At 47.1% G+C, this 27673-nt stretch overlaps 1 protein-coding gene across 2 annotated transcripts in view; it reads left to right on the top strand.

Moving 5' to 3' along the window:
- Positions 1-27673, top strand: part of EFHC2 (EF-hand domain containing 2) — a 169557-nt gene that overhangs the window by 115508 nt on the left and 26376 nt on the right. For both annotated transcript variants that reach the window (XM_030199702.1, XM_030199701.1), the window contains 3 exons: positions 2912-3042; positions 10089-10286; positions 18513-18605. In XM_030199702.1, coding sequence (XP_030055562.1) covers positions 2912-3042; positions 10089-10286; positions 18513-18605 — 422 coding nt within the window. The remainder of the gene's footprint in view (positions 1-2911; positions 3043-10088; positions 10287-18512; positions 18606-27673) is intronic.

Below are 27673 nucleotides of genomic sequence, written 5' to 3'. Positions count from 1 at the left end.
CAAAAGGGTTATCTCCTGGGTCATGCACTTTCTGGAGCATCATGGTTGAATAGTGAATTTGGCCATCTTGTTCAGATCCAAATGCTTGATTATCATGGTCTGTTTCAACACTCGGATAGGCAGTGTGTATCTTCCACTAGTGAGGATTTGCAAACTCCAGCAGAGTTTTCAACCTTGTAGCTTCAAGAGCCCCATAAGCCAAGGATTACCTACAAGTACTGGGATCAATGGTGGCCCTGTTATCATGATGGTCTTCCCAGCATCAGGATCTGGAGGTGCGTCTTCCTCTTCGAGGAGAGATGAAAAGATGTCTTCAGTGGTGGCTCAATGCAGTCAACCTACAGCAGGGCATGAGTCTGAAGCCTTTTGCAGTGGACAAAAATGACTATGAATGCCATTCTCAAGAGCTGGGGAGCTCATTGTCTGAGGCAGGTAGCACAGAGACACTGGTCAGTTTTGGAAATACAGTGGTCAATCAGGCTGGAGAATTGGTTTGGAGTCCTTTCAGCAGATCCTGGAAGGCAAATCAGTGAGTGTGCTCTCCAACAATGTGACAGCAGTGGCCTCTGAATCACCAGAGTGGCACGAAGAGCAGTCAGGTGGCAATGGAGGCCTTGGGTCTTCTGGCCTGGGTGGAGGGTCATCTGTTGGATCTCTCAGTGGTGCATGTGGCAAGTGTAGGCAATGTTCAAGCAGACTTTCTAAGTAGAAATACCTTGGATATCATGGAGTGGAGTCCAGGCCAGGAGTCCTTTGTGAGCGTAGTTTGAACTTGGAGTCTTCTGGTGATAGATCTACTGACGACAGTGGGCAACACGCAAGTGCCCTGGTTTTACAGTTGCAGGGATCAACACCTTGTTACAGCCTTGGCTGTCTGTATGTGCTTTCCCCGCAGCCTTTAGTGGGTTGCGTCATTCAATACATAGAAGTTCATGTCGGCTCAATAGTCCTTATGGCTCCAGATTGGCCCCAGAGACCGTGGAACAGAGACCTGATTCATCTGGCAGTGGGCATTCCTCTTAGGTTGCAGGGGACAGACGCTATGTTGGTGCAGGGACCAGATGATATGTTGGTGCAGTATGCCAGATCCATCTCCATTGTTTGTTATGGCTTGGCTCGAAAGGGTGCAGCTGCCGAAGAGAGGTTACTGTTTGGTAGCTACCATGTTGCAGTCATGAAGGAGATCTACTTCTCTAGCCTATGTGAGGGTATAGCTTATCTTTGAAGGTTGGTGCCAGGAGAAGGGATACAGCCCATAGAGTGCATTCATCGCTCAGATCTTAGACATTCTGCAGGCCAGTTTGGTTGGCTCTGGCCTCCTTGAAGGTTCAGGTAGCAGTGTTGTCTTGTCTTTGTGGTCTTATTTGAGGAAAATCTTTGGCTTCTTCTTTGAATGTTCTCCGTTTCCTTAGTGGAGTCAAACACATCCAGCCTCCTTGTTGACCAGTGGTTCCTCAGTAGAATCTGAACCTGGTTTTGTGCATCTTGGTTTCCTCTCCTTTTGAGCTTTTAGCTGACTGTAGATTGAAAGATATTACTTTGAAGTCAGTTTTTGTAGTTGCTATTGCCTTGGCTTCAAGGATCTCGGAATTACAGGCCTTATCATGGTGAGAAACCTTTGTTGCTGTTTTCTAGAATTGTTTACAGAATATTAGCGTAACCTGGTATCGATATGCTTAACATTTAGGTGCTCACACATAAGCCTGCCATAGAGCTGGTGTGTGAGTGCCTAAGTGCAGCAAGGAAGCACATAAGTTATGGTATTCTGTAAGTTAGGCATGCAAGTGGAAGCCCCACCTCTTCTTTGACCCTGTGTACGTCCCCCTTGCAGATATGAGCTATGGGAGTTAAGCAGATATTTGCAGAATGATGCTTAGGCAGCATGCTAGCATATACATGTGTAAGTGTGCACATAGGCACATATATAAGCATTTAAAACATTTATTCAGGGAAGTTGACAGGAAAGGTAGATAAGTGTGGAATGTGCGAAGACAAATACTTTATATAAAGGTGAGTAAGGAAGGAGGGAAGGGGATTGAAGAAGAGGTATATTAGGATGCACAAATTATATAGTTTTGAGTTACTAGAAATGAATACAGCATTGGAATGTTGAATATAATTGTTGATAGTTGATGGGGAAAGTGAGATAATATGATGGGGAGACCACGAGAGGGGAGGGGAATCCCCTATGTAATGTTCTTTCCTGCACAATGTATGGTCTTATTGTTGTTTTGCTGTTACATTTATAGCCTAATTGGGCAGCGGGATGCTATTGACTAATAAACGCAATCCATCGGAGGGAAATAAAATGTTACAATGTTAAAATGTTGAAGCATAAACAGAGGGAGGACGTGGGGGGGGGGGGGGGATAAAAACGACAAAAGTTTGATGACTGTACATGGCAAATTGCCTTAATTGTTTATTTTTGTTTCGAAATGTCATCAATAAAAATGTTGAAATATAAAAAAAACATTCATGTAACATGCACGCAGGGGCGTTGCCAGACAACAGATTTTGGGTGGGCCTAGGTAAGAAGTGGGTGGGCACCAATTGTTCTCCCCCCCCCCCCAACCACCACCAAAACAATATCTCAGCTGGTGGGAAAACACTTCTTTCCACCTTGGCAGTCTGCAGTAGGCATGTGCTGAAAACTGAACATACGCAGGTGCCGGTACCATGGAGAGTAGCGTTTTCGTTACCATCTGGAGGAAGTCTTCAGCTGGCCGAGCTTGGGATCCCACAGCTACCACTAAATGTGTGCTACTGTTGGGTGGGCCCGAGCCCTAAGTGGGTGGGCCCTGGCCCACCCAGGCCCACCTGTGGCTACGCCACTGCATGCATGTAAATGTTAGCGCCTAGGTTTTAGAATTGCCCCCTATGTGTACTTACGGGAGATATTGTTTTCACTCAGTTCCCTAGAGCCAACATCAACATCATCCTCAACAAACTGAAAAAAAAAGAAGCTAAATCGAGAGAAATCAAACAGACATTTGCAGCCAGTGACCCAGGAAGAAGCAATAAGGTTGAATATGAGCAATTCAGGTGGGTGCCAGCAATCCTTCCTTGCAGTTATGGGATAGATTTCTGGGTCTGCTCCCTTTGAATGTATTTGTCATCTTGGCAGATACTGGTGAGTAAATTGTTTTTTAATGCACACAGTAAACATTTACTGCACATGTTCAAAAAAACATGTACCAAGCCTCTAATGTTTGCTACAAACCATTTATTTATTTAAACATTTCTAAACCACACTATCCAATTGGCCTTGGCGGTGTACATCTGGAACATACACAGTGAAAGACACAAAAAAAGCTTTACAGAATCCACACAACTACAACAAAGAATCACTAAATGAACACATCTGCATCAAGACTAATATCTTGCCGCAGTAAGTATAAACTACTCAGTTAGACTGAAAAAGCCTGAGCAAAAAGAAATAATTTTAAATGTTTCCTAAACTGAAGGATCGAAGTAATCACACGTAAGCTCACGTAAACCATCATTGTTTAGCGCAGGTGCAGGCACGGTCCGTGAGGACCTGCCTTCCTCTTTGGTGCACACTTTCTTTGCAGTCCAGAAGGCTGTCTTTCTCCGTCTCTCACATCCCACTTCCACATATAGGGCTAGATTCTATTTATGGCGCCTGAATAATCAGCACTGAAAATAATTCTGCCTAGGCGCATTACTATACTATACGTTGCTTATAGTCCACAAATCGCAAATACCTGAACAGTTCAATGAGGATTATATAAAAAAAAGAGAACTGGACCACAACCGTCCAGGAAAATACATATGAACTAAACAGCAGTCTGTGAAATGGCTCAAAACTTTTTCTCAAATAACCAAGTTATAAAATTTGTTATGAAACACTAAGTGGTTAGAAATAATGCAGATTTCCAATGGTAAGAAGTTCTACAGTGCAGCAGCTTGATAATATAGAGAAGAATTAAATATGGATTTATACTTAAGCTGCAAAGATTAGAAGTATATGTTTACTCTGTCCCCATATTGCCAGCCTGCTGTCTCTGCCAGTGATCTGATGGCCAGGCCAGGAGAAAGAAGCGCAGAAGAAGGCTGGACTTGCAAAGATAGTATGGTTGCTATGGCTTTTACCAAGAGGATAGCCTGTGTTCCAAGGATGCTTCAGTGGCCACCCTATTTAGCTGACAGGAGTATATATCTGAGTAGCCTAAGGGTTAGTGCAGTGGACTTTGATCCTGGGGAACTGGGTTCAATTCCCACTGCAGCTCCTTGTGACTCTGGGCAAGTCACTTAACCTTCCATTGCCCCAGGTACAAATAAGTACCTGTATATACTATGTAAACTGTTTTGAATGTAGTTGCAAAAACCACAGCAAGACAGTATATTGTCCCATTTCCCTTTCCTTATTTGAGATTCCACATGGAGGTTCTACATGATCTGTTGCTAGTGGAGGAATAGCCTAGTGGTTAGTGCAGTGGACTTTGATCCTGGGGAACTGGGTTTGATTCCCACTGCAGCTCCTTGTGACTCTGGGCAAATCACTTAACCCTCCATTGCCACAGGTACAAATAAGGACCTGTATATACTATGTAAACCGCTTTGAATGTAGTTGCAAAAACCGCAAAAAGGTGGTATATCAAGTCCCATTCCCTTTCCCTGTTTGAGATTCTACATGAAATGTTGCTAGTGGAACTGGGTTCAATTCCCACTGCAGTTCCTTGTGACCTTGGGCAAGTAACCTAACCCTCCATTGCCCCAGGTACAAATAAGTATTATTTATTTATTTATGGTTCATTTCTACCCCACATTTTCCCACAAATGCAGGCACAATGTGGCTTACAGGAATTATAAAAGAAGAAAAGTACAATACATGAATTTTACAGAAGAATAAGGATGCAACGCTAACAACAATAACAATGACTAGACAGCAGAGGTACTGATGGAGTATGTTTTTTCGAATAGGAACGTTTTCAGCAACTTCTTGAAAAGATGGTGATCAGCTTGTGATTTTAAGTACAAAGGTAGGGTATTCCAAGTCTTCGGGCTGGAGTAGTGGAAAGACGAGGCAAAAAGAAGCTTGTATTTGACTCCCCTGCAAGTTGGGTAATGTAGTTGGAGATAGGAGCGAGCTGTTTTGATGGCATTTCTTGGCGGTAGCTCTATTAAAGGAATCATATATTCTGGAGCTAATCCGTAAATTATTTTATGTGTTAATGTGCAGATCTTGAAAGCGATTTGTTCTTTTACTGGTAGCCAGTGTAGATTGAGGCGCAGAGGCTGTGCAGGAACCAAGCGCGATTTTCCCAAGATGAGTCGCGCAGCAGTGTCCTGGGCAGTCTGGAACTTTCTCAGTAGGTGCTCCTGGCAGCCCGCATATATCCCACTATAGTAATCTAGGTGAGACAAAACTAGCCAGTGAACGAGAGTGCGGAAGAGCTCTCTGGTGAGACAGAACCTAATACGCCGCAGCCTCCACATTGCATAGAACATTCTCTTGGTGACCACTCGCACATGCAGGTCCAGCTGCAGATGAGGGTCCAGCTCAACACCTAGAAGTCTTAGGCTCTTTGAGATAGGAAGTGTCTGGTCTTTGATGACAAGGGTGCTTGAGGAGAATTTGTTATGTAGGGACGAGAGGACAAGACACTGAGTTTTATCTTTGTTTAACTTAAACTGAAACACCTTAGCCCACAGATCCATGATGAAAAAACTCACTTCAATCAGATCTCTGATTTCAGCTAATCCATTTATCTATGCAGATGATATAACCATCTACATCCCTTTCCATTCACTGCAGCCTTTGCCGATGGTGGCACTGAAGAAGAAGAAGAAGATGCAGAAGGGGGGCACCTCCTTAGCAGAGGCCATCCAGCCAGAGGAGGCAGCTACTGCGCCTCGCCACACAATTGCTGGGCCAGAATGTGCAGATGGAAGACTACCGGTGCCAGAAATTGCAGGTGCAATGGGAAGCGCTCCAGGTGCAACGGGTAGTGGTACAGGCCCAAAGTAAAGTAATACAGCAGCACCAACAGCTGGAGCACAGCATCGAGGGCCTATGCCGTGACCTGAAAGCACCTAGTACAGCCCTGATGCAGCAAGAAATGGCGTCTACTTCCACCACTGCACAGCAACCACCCACTAAGAAGAGGAGCTTGAGATCCTCAGCCTCCCCAGCCACTGGTCCAGCAGCCACCACACCAGCTCCCCTTCTGGGTCTTGTGCCCAGGTTGCAGGGCAAGCCACAGAGCGCAAGGTGGTCGGACTTCCACAGGGCAGCCGAGGCAGCAGGCTGCCTTGTGGACACAGAGGAGGAGAGTGGAAGCTCATCAGAGGACTCTCAACAGAGTTCCCCTGCAGCACCAGCTGCAAAGGAACACGGTGGAAGGGGTAGGAGGGGACGGGACCAGGGGAGGGGGTGGGGAAAGTGATGGGACATGCTGGGGGGGGGGGGGGGGTGAGGGTTGGAGGGAGGGGAATATGCACAGAGCGGGTGGTGGTGATGGTGTGTAAATACTATGTCATAGAAATAAATGTCAACTTACTCTCACACAAAACTTGTCTGGATCAGTCTTTGCCTGGCTCTGACCCCCAGCTGGTGTGCACTCTGCTCTGCTCTGTGGGCGGGAGGTGGAGGGGGCTCCTCATCCTGTTCGTCTGGGGCCTGTTACTGTGGTGGCTGTGGCTCTTCTGGGAGGGCCTGTCCTTTGTGCGTTGCCAAATTATGTAGCATGCAGCAGGCCAGGAATATCTTTGCCACCTTTTGGGGGCTGTACAGGAGCTCCCCTCCAGAATGGTCCAGACATCGGAACCTGTTCTTAAGTTGTCTGAAGGTGCGCGCGATGATGCCACAGGTGGTCCGATGTCTACTGTTGTAGTTCTCCTCTGACCCTGCTTGTGGGTGCACTATGGGGGTCATGAGAACTCCACTGTGGGTAGCCTCTGTCACCTTTGGGGAGAAACAGGATGAGAAAGATGAGTGTGTATTGTTTGGAGTGGGTACCTTGTGGAGGTGGGGGGGGGGGGGGGGGGGGGAATAGTGGGTTGTGGAGTGAGCTGGAGGGAGATAGTGCTGAGGATTGCCCGGTGGAGGAGGTATAGTTTGGGCAGATCCATGCTGCACTTACCTAGGAGCCATCCGCCAGTGATCTCCCCTCGCTCAAACCTGCAGAAGATTCCTGAGTGCTGCAATATATAGGCGTCATGGGTGGAACCTGGGTATCGGGCACACACGTCTAGAATCTCCCCCTGGGCGTCACACAAAACTTGCATATTGAGTGAGTGGAATGCTTTCCTGTTCCTATAAGTGGCCTCTCATGCCCAGGGGGGTCTGAGTGTGACATGTGTGCAGTCAATGGTGCCTATGACCGAGGGGAAGTGAGCTACGGCGTAGAAGTCAGCCGTGTTGTTCTGCAGGGCCTGGGGGGTGGTGGGGAAGGTGATGTACTCAGAGGTGTGGGTAAGGAAGGCATCAAGGAATTGGGTGAGGCAGTTAGAAATGGAAGCCTGGGTGAGACCCGTGTTCACAGATAAGACAGATTGGAAACTCCCAGTGGCCAGAAAAGATAGAGAAGCAGTGATCTTTAGGTGCACAGGGATGGGGTTGTTCCTACGGGTCCTGGGCTGCAGAAGGAGTTTGAGCTGGTCACAATGGTGCTGAATGGCAGCCCTATCAAAGCGGTACCTAGTGAGACACTGCAGGTCAGTGAGGTCTAGGAAACTGCTACGGGGCCTGAAAACTCTGGGGCGTGAGTACCTCCTGCGGTGCCTCCACTCTTCCTCCAACATGTAAGCCACCTGTGCATTTAGTGCCTCCATTTCCCCACACTACAGAAGCTGACACTCACTCTCCCACCACCGACAAACAATGCAGTCACATACAGCAGAGCCACACTGCAAGCACTCTCTGACCCACTACAGACTCTCCTGCCACACCCTCTATCCACTCACTCTCCAAGCAGCAAATGACAGTCTTCACAAACACGCTGCAGCAGTACACAGGACAAAGAGACAAACAGAGACTACAAACAGGTAAGGGAATGAATTATGAACTTGGGGACAGTGAATGGAGAGGGATAGGGAGAGGGGATTGGGGAGATAGAGGACGGAGTAGTAGTGTCTGGGTTTGGGGACTAGAAGGGGTAGGGAAAGCTGAAAAGGTAAAACACAAATGAGGCAGGTGAGGGTGAAAACGTTCCAACTACGGCACACATTTAGGAACTCAACAAACTCTCAGCTTTCTCTCCCAACAACGCTCTCGCCACTCTCCAACTGCACAAAATCACTAATGGGTCTAAAGACGACTTCCCCCTTACCCTGGTTGCTTTTATTTCAGGTCTAACTAAGGACGCCCATGTTCCCACCCATTCAAAACCATTTCGCAAGCCGTTATACGCTGGGGGCGCCCATCTCGTAATGCCGCCCATAACACGCCCCCTGTGGGGACGACCATAGATGGGCGTCCTCGCGCTGAGGACGCCCTTACAACCCTGTTTCGATTATTGGATTTGGCCGACCTTCTTTCACGGGGACGCCCATGTGCCTTTTGTGTCGCTTTTTGGACGCCCTTCTCTTTCAAAAATGAGCCTGATAATCTACCAGTAAACTCTACACAGGATAATTTGATTTATTTATTATTAAAAACATTTATACTCTACATTAGCCACAATTCTAGTCAGTTTACAACAAACGCTCATAAAATAACGCAAATACACACATATTTATTGTAGAGCAACCATGAACCAGGCAACTCACTGCATTACTGCTCCATATTACAAAGGAAACATCACATGTACTGGCAAGGGAGGTTCTGGAAGCCAAATTTAGGCTCTTAGACAGAAAGTTGAAATCCAGAATCCTCTAGAGCAGTGTTTCCCAAGTCCTGTCCTGGAGTACCCCTTGACAGTCACGTTTTCAGAATATCCACAATAATTATGCATCAATTAAACTACTACAAATCATATATCTATATTAAAATACATTATTCTTTATTAAAATAATAAATAATGTATTTTAATATAGATATATGATTTGTAGTAGTTTAATTGAAGTAGGTAACAAAGTAAGATCTACTGATATTTATTATAACCCTTGTATTGTATAAGCAATAAATATGCATGATAGAGATTTGCATATAACGGTGGCAGTGTATGCAAATCAAGTTTATGCATATTTATTGTGAATATCCTGAAAACCTGACTGGCAAGGGGTGTTCCAGGACTGGACTTGGGAAACACTGCTCTAGGGTAGCATTTTCAGAAATGCCCCCTGTTCCATGTGTAAGACCCAAGAGGCAGATTGAGCTCCAGAGTCTTATATTTAATGCCATGGGGGATGGGTTGGGTGTAGGACAGGGTTGACAGTAGGCTACAGAAATTTTTGCCATTTTGGTAGACTTTGCCATTATAGTAGACTTATGTCTGGTCAAGTTTGATATGGCATAATGTAACTATATTTAAAAATATTGTTTTTTTCCATTACGTACGTATGTGGTTTATGTTGATCCAGGGCAGCTGTTGGGCAGACTACTTAGAAATCCATCATCAAATGCATTCTAAGGCATTATTTTGTAGGATCCCAAGAAACACTAGTCATACTTACATACATAGTGCCCACCAATATTAGCTCTGGACCCACCCAAAATGTCAGGTCTGGCTGTGCTACTGCACCACTGGGGCTGGATCTGGGAGCCTGTTTTACAAAGGCGCCTTTTTGGATTTCTCACGTAAGCATCCTGTTATAAAATCAGACCCTTAGGGGATAATGTTGTTTTGTAAATTGTATCTAAATATGATGGTGCATAGTTTGCAGGTGGATTTTGACTTGGGCAGAGAAAGGGCGAGGCACATCTTTAGATTATAGAATTCTGTAATTTGCGTTCATTTTTTAGCAAAATAAGCATGATTATTTACACCAGCTCTACGGCTGGTATAAGTGATCGTACCTAGAAAACGGGCATCTTCTTGGCATGTTACACTGGTATTCTATAAAGAAAAGTGGGCTTCTACTTTTTTTTAATAGAACAGGTTCTAAGTAGACTCGTTGTAGGCTCCCATTTCTAGATTTACCTTGTACCAGTCTAATTTTTTCCTATTTTATGTCTTTAACAGAAAGATATTGCGGAATGTGTCAGATGGAACCCTTTCTGAACATGAGATTATGACTGTTGCACGATACTACAGTGTGCAAGATGATTCTGATGTTGATGTTAATTTCCTGTTAGCAACAGCCCAGGAACAACTCAAGAGAAACAACTTTGAAGACTTTTCCAAATTGAAAGATTTCTTTGTACACAGTGACCGGGAAAGGTAATGCTCCCACTGTATGTTTCTCTGCAGGCTGATATCTTCCGTGTGCTTTCAGAGTTGTCCTGTGGGTTTCTGAGAGCTGTGACCTGCTTCAGATAAAGTTTTAATATTTACATAGTTTCCATCTTATGTAGAAAAACCTAAAGAGGTTAATATTCAGCCCTGTGCGCAACATGTATTTGGGAAATGTCTAACTTTGATGTTTTCAAGTCGTTATGTTTCCTTATTGTCCAAGCCAGACCATTTCAGACAAATGGGTTATGTCGCTCTGCCAGTTGAGGGAGAGTGAGCCTAAAATCTCAAAGCTGACTTCACTCCCCTTATAAGGGTCTGATGCAGCCATCTGCTCTTCAGTATTTCTCTGTCTCTAGCAGATGATGCAGACATGTGGTCTGAGGAAGCAGCTAGGAGTAGACCTCTCTTGGGAACAGTCTTATTTGGATTGATTTTCTTCCTCCTTAGGAACTGACTCACTTGGAGTCTGAGTTCATGCACGCCTTCGTAAAAGGACTCCTACGACTTTCTATTTTTTCCATCAATGGCTGTGTGCTAATGTTTCATAAACTTTGTGGCGAGGCTTGTGCTATCCGCAGCTTGCTTTTTTAGTTTAGAAGACCTCAGTCCACTGGAGTTGTGGGGCAGTAGACCTGTATGATCCATCATATCATGTAGAGCTTGTAAAGTTTTGGTACGAGAGGGATGACATTTACCCCCCTGTTTACTAAGCCATGCGGCAATGCCAACACAGCCCATTCAAAGTGAACGGGCTGTGTTGGCATTAGCACACCACCAGCCGCTAGCGCAGCTTAGTAAACAGTGGGGTTAGATAGTCTGTTTAAAAATAAATCAAGAGGTTGGTTGAAGTCTCCTACTATAATGGTCTCATAAGAATCATAATTTAATAATAATTCTGCAAGTTCCTGAATAAACTTTGGTGAGTGATTGTTGGGAGCATAAACATTCAGAAACATTATTTTAGTGTTATCTGGAAATTGAACTAGGACTAATGCTTATCTACCATTAATGTCTGTTTTTTGTTCAATGATTTGGACATGTAATGATTTATGAAGCCATGTAGAAAGTCCATACTTCTTATTAATATTAGGGGTATACACATGATTATCTAGCCAAGGAACTTTCAATCTTGAAGAAAGAGAATATGGCATATGAGTCTCTTGTAACATTAAAATATCTCCATTTTCTTTCTTTAGATAATTAAAGATTGTCTTCCTTTTTATAGGGTGATTCATTCCCTGGAAATTCAGAGAAAGTATTTTACATTTAGAGGAATGAGCCATGAATATTATATTTAGCAAATAAAATTAACATTGTAAAAGAAATAAACATATATATGAAAAGATCTTTCAATATAAACCATCTGGTAGCTGTCCTAATAAATTCTTTTTCTCTCTTGCTAAACAAAAACATATGGCTCATGCAGAGAAGTCAGACATAGTCTTGCCTGCTGGCCTAAGCAGTGTTTAATTGGGGGTGAAACCCAGATAGAAAAGCAGAGCATGCAGGGTAACGTGCATTTATAAAACTGAGTTTAAATGTTAAATGGCTTTAGAACATTATAAACTTTAAATTCAGGTATATAAATTATGCTATAAAGGTTGTAGTGAGCATAATATAAGCTTGCCGCCGGGCACATGTGCTAAGCCGGTGGTAGTTCCAATTTGGTGCGCACTACCTGTGTGTTCGCCCTCCCACACCTTAGTAAAAGGGCCCCCGTGTTTATTTTTCTGTGTATACCCAGTCTTTTTGACATGTAAGCCACTGTGTGGGTTATGTGTTCTGTAATGTAATATAATGTTTTAATCCCTGCTGAAATCAAGAAAGTATCTCAGTAGAAGCCTAATGAAAGAGGCGTAGGGATTCAGGAAGACTGTTCCAGGCATAGGGTGAGGCAAGGCAAAATGAGTGGAGCCTGGAGTTTGCAATGGTGGAGAAGGGTACTGAGAGGAGGGATTTGTCATGTGAGCGGAGGTTACGGGCAGGAACGTAGGGGGAGATGAGGGTAGAGGGGTAGTGAGGAGCAGCAGAGTGAGTGCATTTGTAAGTAAGGAGGAGAAGCTTGAATTGGATGCGGTATCTGATCGGAAGCCAGTGAAGCGACTTGAGGAGAGGGATGATATGAGTATATCGGTTCTGGCGGAATATGAGACGTGCGGCAGAGTTCTGAATGGATTGAAGGGGGGATAGATGGCTGAGTGGGAGGCCAGTGAGGAGCAAGTTGCAGTAGTCGAGACGAGAGGTAATGAGAGCATATAATGTTTACAGCGCTGTATGTCTAGTAGTGCTATAGAAATGATCAGTAGTAGTAGTAAATATGGATCCCTGCAGGAGAGAGTATGGAATTCCAAGATATATCTAGCTACTGTCTTCGAGGTCAAGTTTCTCACCCAAGCCCACTTCACCAGATGAACAGGAGGACCTGCCAAGAGCATTCAAAAATAGATTCAGATCCTGCTGAGGAACTACCACCCAGAGAGAAATGTGGATCACTCAGAGAGAAAGGTGGATCTGCCATACCCTACGCAAAACTAGGAGATAATCTGGATGCACTGCTAAAGAACATTCCTTGACTCACCTCTGTAGAAGGACAGCAATGCTACCTGGACCTTGAGGGAGCTCAAGGCCAGCCCCTTAGTCAAAGATACTCTTCAGAAAAACCAAAGGGCTGGTATGTCCACTTGCTAGGCAGAGTGTCCATGACCTGAACACCAAAAAACCAGATGCCTGACTCGCATATATTCGAGAAGTTGAGGACCTGCATGCTTTTAGTAATGTTGAGAGTACTGCTGCCAAATAACCTTGGATCCTTAAGCAGGCCTTTTCAAGGGGATTTGGGTCCTCTATGAGCATCAGACCATGATGAAGGAGATCTTGACACTGAGACGACTAAAGGGGATCCCCCACCAGCATACAAATCAGGACTGTGTACCACAGTTTGCAAGTCCAGTGTGATAAAGATGGCCAGACCTGGATGGCTCACTGTCTTGTGAATCACATGTCCTACTAGTGGCTGAAGGATGAAAGGCATATAGAGTAGTTGTCTGGAACCAGGGTGAATCAGCAAATCTATTCCTAACAAACTATTATCTATTCTCTGACTGTAAACCTGGCCAATTTGGCATTCTGATGGGATTGCATGAGGTCGATGACTGGATGACCCTGGTATCTTACTAGCAACTACTACTACTACTACTTATCATTTCTATAGCACTACTAGACGTACGCAGCACTGTACACTTGAACATGAAGAGACAGTCCCTGCTCGACAGAGCTTACAATCTAATTAGGACAGACAAATGGGTGAAACTAGAGATAAGGGAATATTAAAGTGAGGATGATAAAATAAGGGTTCTGAACAAATGAGTAAGGATTAGGAGTAAAAAGCAGCATCAAAAAGGTGGGCTTTTAGCTTAGATTTGAAGACAGCCAGAGATGGAGCTTGACGTACCGGCTCAGGAAGTCTATTCCAGGCATATAGTGCAGCAAGATAAAAGGAACGGAGTCTGGAGTTAGTGGTGGAGGAGAAGGGTGCAGATAAGAGAGATTTACCCAGTGAACGGAGTTCCCGTGGAGGAATGTAGGGAGAGATGAGAGTGGAGAGGTACTGAGGAGCTGCAGAGTGAATGTACTTATAGGTCAATAAGAGGAGTTTGAACTGTATGCGGAAACGGATAGGAAGCCAGTGAAGTGACTTGAGGAGAGGGCTAATATGAGCATAACGACACTGGCGGAATATTAGTCGTGCAGCAGAATTTTGAACAGATTGAAGAGGAGAGGGATGGCTAAGTGGGAGACCTGTGAGAAGCAAGTTGCAATAGTCTGATAAGAGTGTGGATGAGGGTTCTGGTCGTGTACTCAGAAAGGAAAGGGTGAATTTTGGTGATATTATAGAGAAAGAAATGACAGGTTTTAGCAGTCTGCTGAATATGTGCAGAGAAGGAGAGGGAGGAGTCGAAGATGACCTCAAGGTTACGAGCTGATGAGACAGGAAGGATGAGAGTGTTATCCACAGAAATAGAGAATGGGGGAGGAGGAGAGGTTGGTTTAGGGGGAAAGATAAGAAGCTCAGTCTTGGTCATGTTTAGTTTCAGATGGCGCTGAGACATCCAGGCAGCAATGTCAGACAGGCAGGCTGATACTTTGGCCTGGATTTTGGCTGAGATTTTTGGTGTGGAGAGGTTGATCTGGGAATCATCAGCGTAAAGATGATACTGAAAACCATGGGATGAGATCAGAGTACCAACAACTGGAAGGACTACAGGCCTAGTTTCCATTCTCCTGGATCCGGAACATTCTGGCTGAGAAAGTCCACTTGCGCATTCAGCATTCTACTATGTGAGCAGGCAGTGGCTTCCCCCCTGTCTGCCTTAATAGCAAACTATGGACTTTTCCTCCAGGAACTTGTCCAAACCTTTTTTAAACCCAGATATGCTAACCACTGTTACCATATCCTCTGGCAATGAGTTCCAGAGCTTAACTGTTCTTTGAGTGAAAAAATATTTCCTCCTATTTGTTTTAAAAGTATTTCCATGTAATTTCATTGAGTGTCTCCTGGTCTTTGTACTTTTTGAAAGAGTGAAAAATTGATTCACTTTTACCTGTTCTACGTCTCAGTCAGGTCCAGGGAGGTAAGGAACTCTCCCTTTCTGGCCACTGCTATCATAGAGTGTAAAGTCTCCTTATGAAAATGGGGCATTAAGAAGATCTCAACTCTCCTCAAGCTCCAATATAGGGAGGAAGGATTCTTCCTTTCTGATTAAGACATTGTTAAAGTATATGGAGATCTCCCCTAGCCCCATTCCTCTTCTGCAGGGGTTCTCAACCCAGTCCTCGGGACACACCTAGCCAGTCTGGTTTTCAGGATATCCATAATATGCATGAAATAGATTTGCATACAGTGAAGGCAGTGTATGCAAATTAATCTTTTGCATATTCTTTGTGGGTATCCTGTAAACATGACTAGCTAGATATGTTCCAAGGACTGGGTTGAGAACCCCTGCTCTACTGGAACCAGCTCAATGACTCTCAAGCTTAGGAGCTGCTGCAAGATTTTGGGTAATGCCGTCCTCTTGGCTGATGAACCTCAGAGACATACCATAAAGATGTCAGAAGTGGCTGTGCCAATTACAAGAAGTACGTGAGACAAACCACCTCGAGGACCCCACTGATCTGAAGTGACCTGGACCCTTTCTGAGCAGTGGTGGGCAGACTTATACGGTCTGTGCCAGATCCGGTGGTGGGAGGTGGGACTGGTGGATGGAAGGCGGGGAATAGTGCTGGGCAGACTTATACGGTCTGTGCCAGAGCCGGTGGTGGGAGGCGGGACTGGTGGTTGGGAGGTGGGGAATAGTGCTGGGCAGACATACTGTCTGTGCCAGATCCGGTGGTGGGAGGCGGGACTGGTGGATGGAAGGCGGGGAATAGTGCTGGGCAGACTTATACGGTCTGTGCCAGAGCCGGTGGTGGAAGGTGGGACTGGTGGTTGGGAGGAGGGGATAGTGCTGGCCAGACTTATACAGTCTGTGCCCTGAAAAAGACAGGTACAAATCAAGGTAAGGTACACACACGAGTTTATCTTGTTGGGCAGACTGGTTGGACCATGCGGGTCTTTTTCTGCCGTCATCTACTATTCCAATTTTTTTTTACCTCCATACAGTAGGGAGCCCCTGGAAACCATTGGGTCTCTTTGCCTTCTGTGGAAGCAGACCCTCCAACATCACGTGGTCCAGACTCCATGAAAGGGTTGATTCTTCTGGAACTTACCGATGTGTACAATGAGGACAAACTCTACCAGCCTGGGCCTCCCTTTGAAGTCTGGCCTCCCTAGAATATTAACACTTTATTCTGAGTACCATGTATATATATAGAATAGAATTTAAATTTACTTAGATGGCCTTAAAGAAATACAGACACAGGTCCCCACAGAGACAGGGCTGATCTGAAAACTGGAATAGGCATGTGCATAGAGTGGCATAGTTTTGGGGGGGGGGGGGGCAGCACTGACAAGGTAGTAAGTGTGGCTACAGAAGATTCATCGTAAGCATCCATCTATGCTCAGGGCCTGCAGCATCCCACCTCCTCCAAACTTCCTTTTCAGAGGCAGTAGGACCCAGTGAGCCCTGAGCATGCATGGATGCTCAAGGCCCTATGCCGGCTGTAAGGAGTCTTCTGTAGGCACACTGACTGCTACATCAGTGCTGCCCTGGAGGGGTAGGGAAGAAGCTGAACTTCTCAGGGTGGGAAAGGGAAGGGAAGAAGTGAGATGCTTGACACCTTGGGGGAAGGGAAGTAGGGAAGGAAAGAGATGCTGGACATATTGGGGGGGAGTAGGGGAAAGTGGGGTGCTAGACTTTGCTGTGTTAGGGAAAAGAAATGCCAGATCCTGGATAATGGAGGGGGAGGGGTGTGCATGGCTGAAGAAGGTTCACCTAGGTGTCAGATACCGTAGGCCAGACCTGATCTGAGGAATATGAATTATGTTTTTAATATAAAACATGACATAAATACATAAGTACATAAGTATTGCCATACTGGGAAAGACCAAAGGTCCAACAAGCTCAGCATCCTGTTTCCAACAGTGGCCAATCCAGGTCACAAATACTTGGCAAGATCCCCAAAAAGTGCAAAACAATTTATACTGCTTATCCCAGAAATAGTGTATTTTCCCCAAGTCCATTTAATAATGGTCTATGGACTTTTTCTTTAAGAAGCCATCCAAACCCTTTTTAAACTCAGCTAAGCTAATGTGGCTCTCGGGTGAGTGTGACACCTTTTCTGTTATGCGCACTGCAGAGTCACATCAGCAATGCATTGTGGTGGGTGTAGGGTATTGGGCTCCGTGATTCCACTAGCTTGTGTTAAATGCTCACGATGTTGGTAGTTGGTAGGCTCTACTCCCATGGTGCTTTTCCCCCTGCTTACTGGGTCAGAGTGTGCCCTGTTTTGTTTCCGGTAGTCCATGTGGTAGTGGCCATTTGTGTAAGACACTTTTAGATCCCTTTCATGTGTTAGCCACGTTACAGCACTTAGTTCTTACCTTGAATGTTGCTGAAAGAGGGCATTGTACAGCATTCTGCCAGCTCTGACCTACTGCTAATCTCAGTACCAGGGAGACTCTTTGCCAGTGGGGCACAACCTCTGATCTGCAGTTAACTGTGAGTAAACATGCTTCCTTAGCGTCCCTCCGGACCGGACCAGGATTGGACTGATGGGTTGTGCTCGCCTACCAGCAGGATGCTTATTCCAATAAAGGACGTTTTCGGAGACATTAGTGTTCAGGTGTCAACTGGTGTGCCAAGGTTCTACAGCAACAACAAGTCCTAGAGGCCTGCGTGTATGCAGGTCCCTGGAGCACTTTTAGCGGGTACCGCAGTGCACTTAAAGCAGGCGGACCCAGGCCCATCCCCCCCCCCCACCTTTAACACTTGTGCTGGTAAATGGGAGGCCTCCAAAACCCACTGTACCCACATGTAGGTGCCCCCTTCACCCCTAAGAGCTACGGTAGTGTTGTACATTTGTGGGTAGTGGGTTTTGGGGGAGGGGGTTGGGGGTTGGGGGCTCAGCACCCGTGGTAAGGGAGCTATACATGTGGGAGCTGTTTCTGAAGTCCACTGCACTGACCTCTAGGGTGCCCAGTTGGTGTCCTGGCATGTCAGGGGGGCCAGTGTACTACAAATCCTGGCCCCTCCCACGACCAAATGGCTCGGATTAGGACATTTTTGAGCTGGCCGATTTTAGTTTCCATTATCGCTAAAAAAAAAAAACCGCCCAGCTCAGAAACGAACAAATCCATGGCATTTGGTCTGTATAAACCGTATTTTCGAAAAAAAAAAAAGACGTCCATTTTTTTCAAAAATACGGTCTGTCCCTCCTCTTTACTTACCCTTTTTCGGACATAGACGCCCATGGAGATAGGCGTTCGCGTTCGATTAGGCCCCTCAATGCTACCCCTCCACCAATTTGATCCACCCTATCACTACGATATAATTTGTATCCCGGTATGACAGTGTCCCACTGGTTATCCTCCGTCCACCAGGTCTCAGAGATGCCTATTATATCTAAATTTTCATTTAGTGCAATATATTCTAACTCTCCCATCTTATTTCTTAGGCTCCTGGCATTCGCATATAGACATTTCAAAGTATGTTTGTTGTTCCTATTTACATCATGCTCAGTACTTGACATGACAGCATTGCCCTTTATTTGTAGGAATGGGTTACTATCTCTGCAGACAAGCCGGACAATCTTTAAAGGCTTCAGGATACCAGTGGCAGATGACCTTTTACGAATGATATTAACAAGGTAAGTCACAGTTTTATAGATCGTGGTCTGAAGATGATTACTTTTGAATGGTAGTCTCACTCTCTTTCTTCCTTTTCTGGCCTTATCGCTAGGTGCCCCTTGTGTCCAGATATACTTATTTTATTCTAATCAGATATTTCTTGGAACAAAATAAAGAGATAGATATACAGATTATTTATACCACTATTTGGTAAACCGTCATAGCGTTTACAAATTCTTCATTAAAACAAGAAAAGAAATAAAATATATTTAAAAAAATAAAATATGTAGTTGTAATATGTTTCTAGTCCTATATGTCCCAGCCACCTGGCACTCCATATCAGCTGAAATAATACAGAAAAAGGTGAGGAACAAATTTGTAGTCATTCTGGACCAAACGCATCCAGAAATAGGTGTGTCTTAAGGCTTTTTTTTATAAATGCTGGATATGATACAGAAAGAGATATATGTTAGATATCAATATCTATGTGTGTGTGTATATATATATATATATATATATATATATTTATATATATATATAAAGTCAGTTTTCAAAGAGCACTTAGATGTCTGGAACTGTGCCAGACATTAAAGTGCCACTGAAGTTTCATTTTCAGTGGAAGCGCATGTTGTTTTCTTTTTTTAATTTTTTATTTAAACAACAAGCAATAAACACCACAGCAAATACAGGGGGTATTTAACAAAGGCGCAGTATCATTTTTAGCGCGCGCTAAATGCTAGAGATGCCCATGGGAATATATGGGCACCTCTAGCGTTTAGTGTACACTTACTTGTAGCATGCGCTAAAAATACTACTGCACCTTTGTAAACAGCCCACACAGACTCCAAAAAATACAAAAATTATCCACTTCCACCTAGTAAGCCCACCTGCCCATCCCAACCCTGCCCCCCCCCCCCCAAGCTGTTCAACAGTGTGCCAAACAATACTGATGCTACTGTTTGCTGCCCGGTCATATCTTCAACTCCACTTTCCTAACTGCAAGGGCGTCAAATACAAGATGATTTTTTTCCTCTTCTTTCCGCTATTGCTGCCCCAAAATCTGAAATGCTCTGCCGAGGCACCTCAAAATGCAAATGGACCACACCCTCTTCAAGAAATTACTGAAGACTTACTTCTTTGTTGCAACCTACTCTCCCTGTTCCCCTGCTGATTAATATTCCCCTTTACATTCCCCATCCTGCTTAGTTTTCCACTGTTAGTCAATGCTCCCCTTGTTTAACCTTTTTTTCCATATCATCATGCTGATCAATCCATAGACTGGTGGGTTGTGTCCATCTACCAGCAGGTGGAGATAGAGAACAAACTTTTGCCTCCCTATATGTGGTCATGTGCTGCCGGAAACTCCTCAGTATGTTCTCTATCTCAGCAGGTGGTGGTCACACACACAGCAGCTCTGGCTAGGCCTCCAAGCCTAATTTTTAGGTTTTGTTGAGTGCCTGGGGGTTGAGGGCTCTTTTTGAGCAAGTGCAAACCTGGTGGTGCCAGGTCCCTCCTTTTCTCCCCCCTCCCGCTGGCTCCGTTAAAAAAAAAAAAATTTTGAACGTCCTTAAAGGCGTTTATTTCGACGTTTATTTAAACGTTTATTGCAGCTACTCACTGGGACACCAGGTCGTTACAGCTCGGAGCGGAAAGCAGGTAATTTTTACCTTTTTATAGCGGGCAGGGGGTTCCCCGATTGATCTGCACGTGGCATATGGCGTCGGAGGGCGAGGGCGCAAAGAGTCGCTCCCCAGATCGCTTGGGCGCTTCTAGAGGGGATGCGGGGGTCTTAAAGGCTGATTCGCCCTTGTTGGGTGACAGTTTCGTGACCGATGAGTGTCACGGTCCTTCCTCCGGCGTGGCAGTTTTTCCCGCCATAAACGCCCATCCCCCGCTGCTCGCCTCCGCCATCTTGGCCGGCCACGCGGCTCGGACGGCTTCTTCTTGGGCCGCCCTTGAGGTAAGAGACATTAATGCCATGAACGCCCTTAATTTGGGCGACGGCACAAAAGCGGCTAAAGTTAAGCGCCATTCTTCCCGCGCGGCTCCTTCGCGGAGTGTCGCGCCGGACGCCATCTTGGATGCGCAGCATGTCTCTCCCCCGCTCTTGCGAGTGCCGGTTGAGGGTGCGTCTAGGGCTGTAGCCCAGGCTGCGGAAGTGCACAGTCTGGGGGGTTTCTCCCCCGAGTTTGTTTTGCTGCTGCATCAGGCCTTCCTTATGCAAAACGCTGCCCCTGCTCCCTCGTCTGGTAAAGAGGTTGAGGTCCCCGGAGGTAAACGCCCTCGGGTTGATTCCCAGGCCTTGGAGGACTTTGTCTCCTCCGATGTTGATGAGGGCAGCGTATCTGAGTTCTCCCAACGGTCCTTTGCGGATTCCTTGGAGGAGACGGATCCCCGCTCGGTTGGAGCGGATGACCCCTCTGCAGCGCGGCTTTTTAGCTCAGAGGATTTGCCCAACCTGTTAGTGCAGGCCATGGGCATTTTGAAGATTTCCTCTCCGGAGGACGTCTCTCCCTCAGCCTCTATTGGCTCTGCCATTATGCTGGGGACGAAGCGTCCGCCTAGAACCTTCCACGTGCATGATGCCATGCACACCTTAATTTCGGCTCAATGGGATGTCCCGGAAGCGAGCCTTAAAGTGGCTAGGGCTATGTCCCGCCTCTATCCTTTGCCTGAAGGTGAACGTGAGGCCTATCTGTGGCCTACCGTGGATTCTTTAATCACTGCGGTGACTAAGAAAACGGCGTTCCCAGTGGAAGGTGGCACGGCCCTAAAGGACGCCCAAGACAGAAGATTGGAGGCGGCCTTAAGGTCGTCCTTTGAGGCGGCTGCTTTAAGTTTGCAGGCCTCAGTTTGCGGCTCCTATGTGGCCAGGGCGTGCCTGTCTATGGTGCAGCGGGATTCCCCCTCGGATCATTCCTTGAGGGCTGATTGGCCGGCCCTGGAATCGGGCTTAGCCTATTTGGCAGACTTGCTGTATGATGTCTTGAGGGCCTCAGCTAAAGGCATGGCTCAGACAATCTCTGCGCGGCGGTGGCTTTGGCTGAAGCATTGGTCTGCTGACCACGCCTCTAAATCCCTCCTGGCTAGATTGCCTTTTAAAGGCAAGCTGCTCTTTGGGGTCGAGCTGGACAAAATCGTGACTGATCTCGGCACGTCTAAGGGCAAGAAGTTACCAGAGGTCAGGGCTCGGGCTAGTACTCGTCCCGGTACCTCCAGAGGACGGTTTCAGGAAGCCCGTCGGTACCGCCCGGGCAGGTCGGGCTCCTCTGCCCCCTCTTCCTTCAAGAGGAATTTCTCCCCCAAGCAGCATTCCTTTCGCAGAGACCGCCGTCCTGGAGGTGCTCCCTCCGGTCCTCCCCCAGGGTCTCGTACCCAATGACGGGGCCTTGGTCCACGCCCCAGTGCAGATTGGAGGACGACTGTCCTCGTTTCTGGGTGAGTGGACCACAATAACTTCAGACGCTTGGGTGCTGGAAGTCATCAGAGACGGCTACAAGCTAGAGTTCTGCCGACCCTTAAGAGACGGGTTTGTACTCTCTCCCTGCAAGTCTCCGGTCAAAGCTGTGGCAGTGCAGCAGACCTTGGACAACCTGATCCGCCTGGGTGCGGTCGTTCCGGTGCCAGAAACTCAGATTGGCAAGGGACGTTACTCCATTTACTTTGTGGTACCAAAGAAAGGAGGTTCTGTCCGGCCTATCCTCGACCTCAAAGGGGTCAATCGGGCCTTGAAAGTGCGGCACTTTCGCATGGAGACTCTCCGCTCTGTTATAGCGGCAGTGAAGGCAGGAGAGTTCTTGGCTTCCTTGGACATCAAGGAAGCGTACCTGCATATTCCCATCTGGCCTCCTCATCAACGCTTTCTGCGTTTTGCAGTCCTGGGACGACACTTGCAGTTCAGAGCCCTCCCTTTCGGGTTGGCTACTGCTCCGCGGACCTTTTCCAAAGTAATGGTGGTCATAGCGGCCTTCCTGCGAAAGGAAGGAATACAAGTCCATCCTTATCTGGACGACTGGTTGATCCGAGCCCCCTCTTATGCAGAGTGCGGCAAAGCTGTGGACCGGGTAGTTGCTCTTTTGAGCTCCCTGGGATGGATCATCAACTGGGAGAAGAGCCAGCTGCGCCCGACTCAGTCCCTGGAGTATCTGGGAGTTCGATTTGACACCCAAGTGGGCAGAGTGTTCCTGCCAGACAATCGGATTGTCAAGCTTCAGGCTCAGGTGGACCAGTTCCTAGTAGCCTCTCCTCTTCGGGCTTGGGACTATGTGCAGCTGTTAGGCTCTATGACGGCCACGATGGAAGTAGTGCCCTGGGCCAGGGCTCATATGAGACCACTACAACACTCTCTGCTGCAGCGCTGGACTCCGATGTCGGAGGATTATGCTGTGCGCCTTCCCTTGGACCCAGCAGTGCGCAAGGCGCTGAGCTGGTGGATGCAGACAGACAAGTTGTCTGCGGGAATGCCTCTGGTGAACCCGGAGTGGATTGTCGTCACGACGAACGCCTCTTTGTCGGGCTGGGGAGCCCACTGCTTGGGAAGGACAGCGCAGGGGCTCTGGTCTCCTGCAGAGGCAAAGTGGTCTATCAACCTCCTGGAACTCAGAGCCATTCGGTTGGCGCTTTTGGAGTTCATCCCGGTACTGGCGTTGAAGCCAGTACGGGTCCTGTCGGACAATGCCACGGCTGTGGCCTATGTCAACCGCCAGGGAGGTACCAAGAGCGCCCCTCTAGCCAAGGAGGCCATGAATCTATGCCATTGGGCGGAAGCGAACCTGGAACAGCTGTCAGCGGCCCACATTGCCGGAGTCATGAATGTCAAGGCGGACCTTCTCAGTTGCCATACCTTGGAGCCCGGAGAGTGGCAGCTATCTGCTCAGGCGTTCTTGGACATCACGAAGCGCTGGGGCCAGCCGAGCCTAGATCTGATGGCGTCATCGGCCAATTGCCAAGTGCCGCGCTTTTTCAGCAGAGGACGGGACCCTTGATCCCTGGGAGTAGATGCTCTTCTCCAACAGTGGCCGACACAAGAGCTTCTCTATGTGTTCCCGCCCTGGCCCATGCTGGGCAGGGTGCTAGACCGGGTGGCAAAGCATCCGGGCCGGATAATCCTGGTGGGTCCGGATTGGCCCAGACGTCCCTGGTATGCGGACTTGATCAGGCTCTCAGTCGACGATCTCTGCGGCTGCCAGTGGAGCAGGGCCTGTTACATCAGGGTCCCATGGTGATGGAGGATCCCTCCCCCTTTGGTCTTACGGCCTGGCTATTGAGCGGCAGCGTCTGAGGAAGAAGGGCTTCTCAGACAAGGTCATCGCCACTATGCTGAGAGCGAGGAAGCGCTCTACTTCTACTGCTTACGCCAGGGTTTGGCGTATCTTTGCAGCGTGGTGTGAAGCAGGCTCACTTTCTCCCTTCACTGCTCCAATTTCTTCAGTGTTGGCGTTCCTGCAAGAAGGTCTGGAGAAAGGCCTGTCGCTCAGTTCCCTTAAAGTCCAGGTAGCGGCTCTGACTTGCTTCAGGGGCCGACTGAAGGGTGTTTCCCTGGCTTCACAGCCAGATGTGGTGCGCTTTCTCAAGGGAGTTAATCACCTGCGCCCTCCTCTGCACTCTGTGGTGCCTGCGTGGAATCTCAACCTGGTGCTAAGAGCATTGCAGAAGCCACCTTTTGAACCCTTGTCGAGGGCATCTCTGAAAGACCTGACGTTGAAAGCAGTCTTTTTGGTGGCTATCACTTCAGCCAGAAGAGTTTCCGAGCTCCAGGCACTCTCATGTCGAGAGCCTTTTCTGCAGTTCACTGAGGCAGGAGTGACTATTCGCACAGTGCCTTCCTTCCTGCCCAAGATTGTTTCTCGCTTCCATGTGAATCAGCAGCTCTGTCTCCCTTCCTTTCGTAGGGAGGACTACCCAGAGGAATACTCTGCTCTCAAATATCTGGATGTGAGACGTGTCATCATCAGATACTTGGAAGTGACCAATGATTTCCGGAAATGTCCTGTTTGCAGGTCCTCGTAAGGGTCTGCAGGCTGCTAAGCCTACAGTGGCAAGATGGGTCAAGGAAGCCATTGCAGCGGCTTATGTGGCCGTGGGGAAGGTGCCGCCTATCCAGCTGAAGGCTCACTCCACAAGAGCTCAGGCGGCCTCGATGGCAGAGGCCGGGTCCGTCTCCTTCAAAGAGATATGCAAGGCGGCAACTTGGGCATCGGCCCATACATTCTCCAAGCATTACCGCTTGACTGTGGCTGCTCGGGCGGAGGCCCAGTTTGGAGCTTCAGTGTTGAGGTCAGGGATTTCAATGTCCCGCCCTGGGTGAGTACTGCTTCGGTACATCCCACCAGTCTATGGATTGATCAGCATGATGATATGGAAGGTAAAATTATGTATCATACCTGATAATTTTCTTTCCATTAATCATAGCTGATCAATCCATAGCCCCTCCCAGATATCTGTACTGTTTATATTCTGGTTGAATTTTAGGTTCAAGTTTAGTCTTCAGTTACTTCAGGAGGACTTCGTGTTCAAGTTTTTTCACTTGGATCCTTCAAGAGTTGAGACGAGTTTGTGTTACAGTGAGCTGCTGCATTCCTCTCCCCTCCGTTTTACGGGGCTGGATTGAGACTTAAATTCTGCCGGCACTCCCTCCCGCTTCGTGCGGCTGTAGGGCAGCTTTGTACCCCTCCCGCTTCGGCGGTGTTAGGGTCAGTCAGCTCCTCCCGCGGTTGCGGTTGCAGGATAAGCCAGATCCCCCCGCATCGGCGGGGTGGTGTCCCTCCCCCGCTCCGCGGGGATGAGCTGGACGGATTCCCCTCCCCCACTTGTGTGGTTATGAGCTGGGTTAATTCCCCTCCCCCGTTTCGGCGGTGGTGAGCTGGGCAGAGTGTCCCTTTGTGGGTGTAATTCTCTAAGTGCTGAGTCCTGCGGATGGAGCTTTGATATCGACATACTGAGGAGTTTCCGGCAGCACATGACCACATATAGGGAGGCAAAAGTTTGTTCTCTATCTCCACCTGCTGGTAGATGGACACAACCCACCAGTCTATGGATTGATCAGCTATGATTAATGGAAAGAAAATTATCAGGTATGATACATAATTTTACCTTTTCGCTTTATCTGTATCTTCATAATTTGTAATTCCTTCTAATTTTCTGTAAGCCACATTGTGCCTGCATGTGGGTGAAAATGTGGGATATAAATGAACCATAAATAAATAAAATAAATAAATACAGCTAATGACCCTTGGGATTGGGGGCCACCTTGAAAGACTTCCTTACAGATTACAGTTATTCAGCTAGAGAACCTCCTTTTCTATCTGATTTATGTTGTTTTGTAATTTTATTTTTGTTACATTTGTACCCCATGCTTTCCCACTCATGGCAGGCTCAATGCTGCTTACATGGGGCAATGGAGGATTAAGTGACTTGCCCAGAGTCACAAGGAGCTGCCTGTGCCTGAAGTGGGAATTGAACTCAGTTCCTCAGGACCAAAGTCCACCACCCTAACCACTAGGCCACTCCTCCACTCCACTAATTAAAAAGATACTAGCTTTTTAAATGTTTGAATGCACATGCTACTTAGCCCATCATATGAAAAATAGACTTAAAGAAGTTGATTTTTCAAAACTGAAAGGCAGCTATGTATGTCTATAATAAAGTTATCTTTATGTTATTATATTCCAGCTTTGTGCTCTTATATAAAATGGTGCTTAAATGTGCTACCACTTAATTTCACTATGGGCGTGAGTCTGGACACAGCATGGATGGGGTACACAGTTACACATCTGAATTATAGAATGCAATAATTGTCATGTTCCCTGTTTACGCAAGGTATGGGCATCTGAGGATATGGCGGCCATCTTGGATTTGGGCATCTCCAGGATAAAGCGGCCATCTCAGAGGTGGGCGCCATAGGTTGGGGCGGCCATCTTGGAGCTGGGCAGCTTCAGGAAGGAAGCCCATATTTGGGCTTGAGGGTGTCTCCGGTGGGGCCAGTCATCTTGAAGACAGCTGTGCATGTTTGGGCTTAATTCCTGCCCTATTTAAAGCCCTGCCTCCAGTCCTTCCACGCTTCGGCTTCTATTCAGTTTTCTGGGTAGTTGCAGTGCTTCTGTTTTTGCTACTGTTTGCTGCCTGGTTTTGACCTCTGCTTCATTCTGGACTTGCGACTGTTTGCTGCCTGGTATTGACCTCTGCCTGATCCTGGACTTGCTACTGTCTGCTGCCTGGTACTGACCTCTGCCCGTTCCTGTCTCCTCTGCTGTCTGCTTCTGGTCCTCGTTTCTCCCATGGCTAGGCTGGGCCCCGTGGACTTTATTCTGGACTCAGTTCTTCCTGCTGTTGACGTCCTACACCTGGCGGCTCAACCCCTGGGGAACGGAGGGTGACACTGGGGAACGCGGGGTTGGCCGACAGCTCGGGGAGGAACTCTCCTCCATCGAGCACAAAGGCTCACATTCCTTCTCAGCGGGCCTGACAATAATTTACATCCATTTTTTAGCAATCTAGGCGTGAGAATTCATACCAGCTCTGTGGCTGGTACAAGTGGTCGCACCTGAGTTAAGGGGTCCTTTTTACTAAGGTGTGCTGAAAAATGGGATGTGCTAGTGTAGGTGCGTGTTTTGGGCACTTGCAGATCCATTTTTCATGGCGCCTGTAAAAAAGGCCTTTTTAAAATTTTTGCTGAAAATGGACATGCGGCAAAATAAAAATTTGGTGCACATCCATTTTGGGTCTGAGACCACCAGCCATTGACTTAGTGGTAAGGTCTCATGCAGTAATCATCTACGTGCAGAGAATGACGATTACCACTCGGTTTCCACCGCGCACAGTAACATAGTAACATAGTAGATGACGGCAGAAAAAGACCTGCACGGTCCATCCAGTCTGCCCAACAAGATAAACTCATATGTGCTACTTCTTGTGTATACTTTACTTTGATTTGTATCTGCCATTTTCAGGACACAGACCTTAGAAGTCTTGCCCAGAACTAGCCCCATTTTCAGGACACAGACCGTAGAAGTCTTGCCCAGAACTAGCCCCATTTTCAGGACACAGACTGTAGAAGTCTTGCCCAGAACTAGCCCCACCACCCAAACAC

The sequence above is a fragment of the Microcaecilia unicolor genome, chromosome 4 (genome assembly GCF_901765095.1).
Source record: "Microcaecilia unicolor chromosome 4, aMicUni1.1, whole genome shotgun sequence".
Taxonomy (NCBI): Eukaryota; Metazoa; Chordata; class Amphibia; order Gymnophiona; family Siphonopidae; genus Microcaecilia; species Microcaecilia unicolor.
Note: the sequence above shows the minus strand (reverse complement) of the source record. Positions and strands in the feature narration are given on the sequence as shown.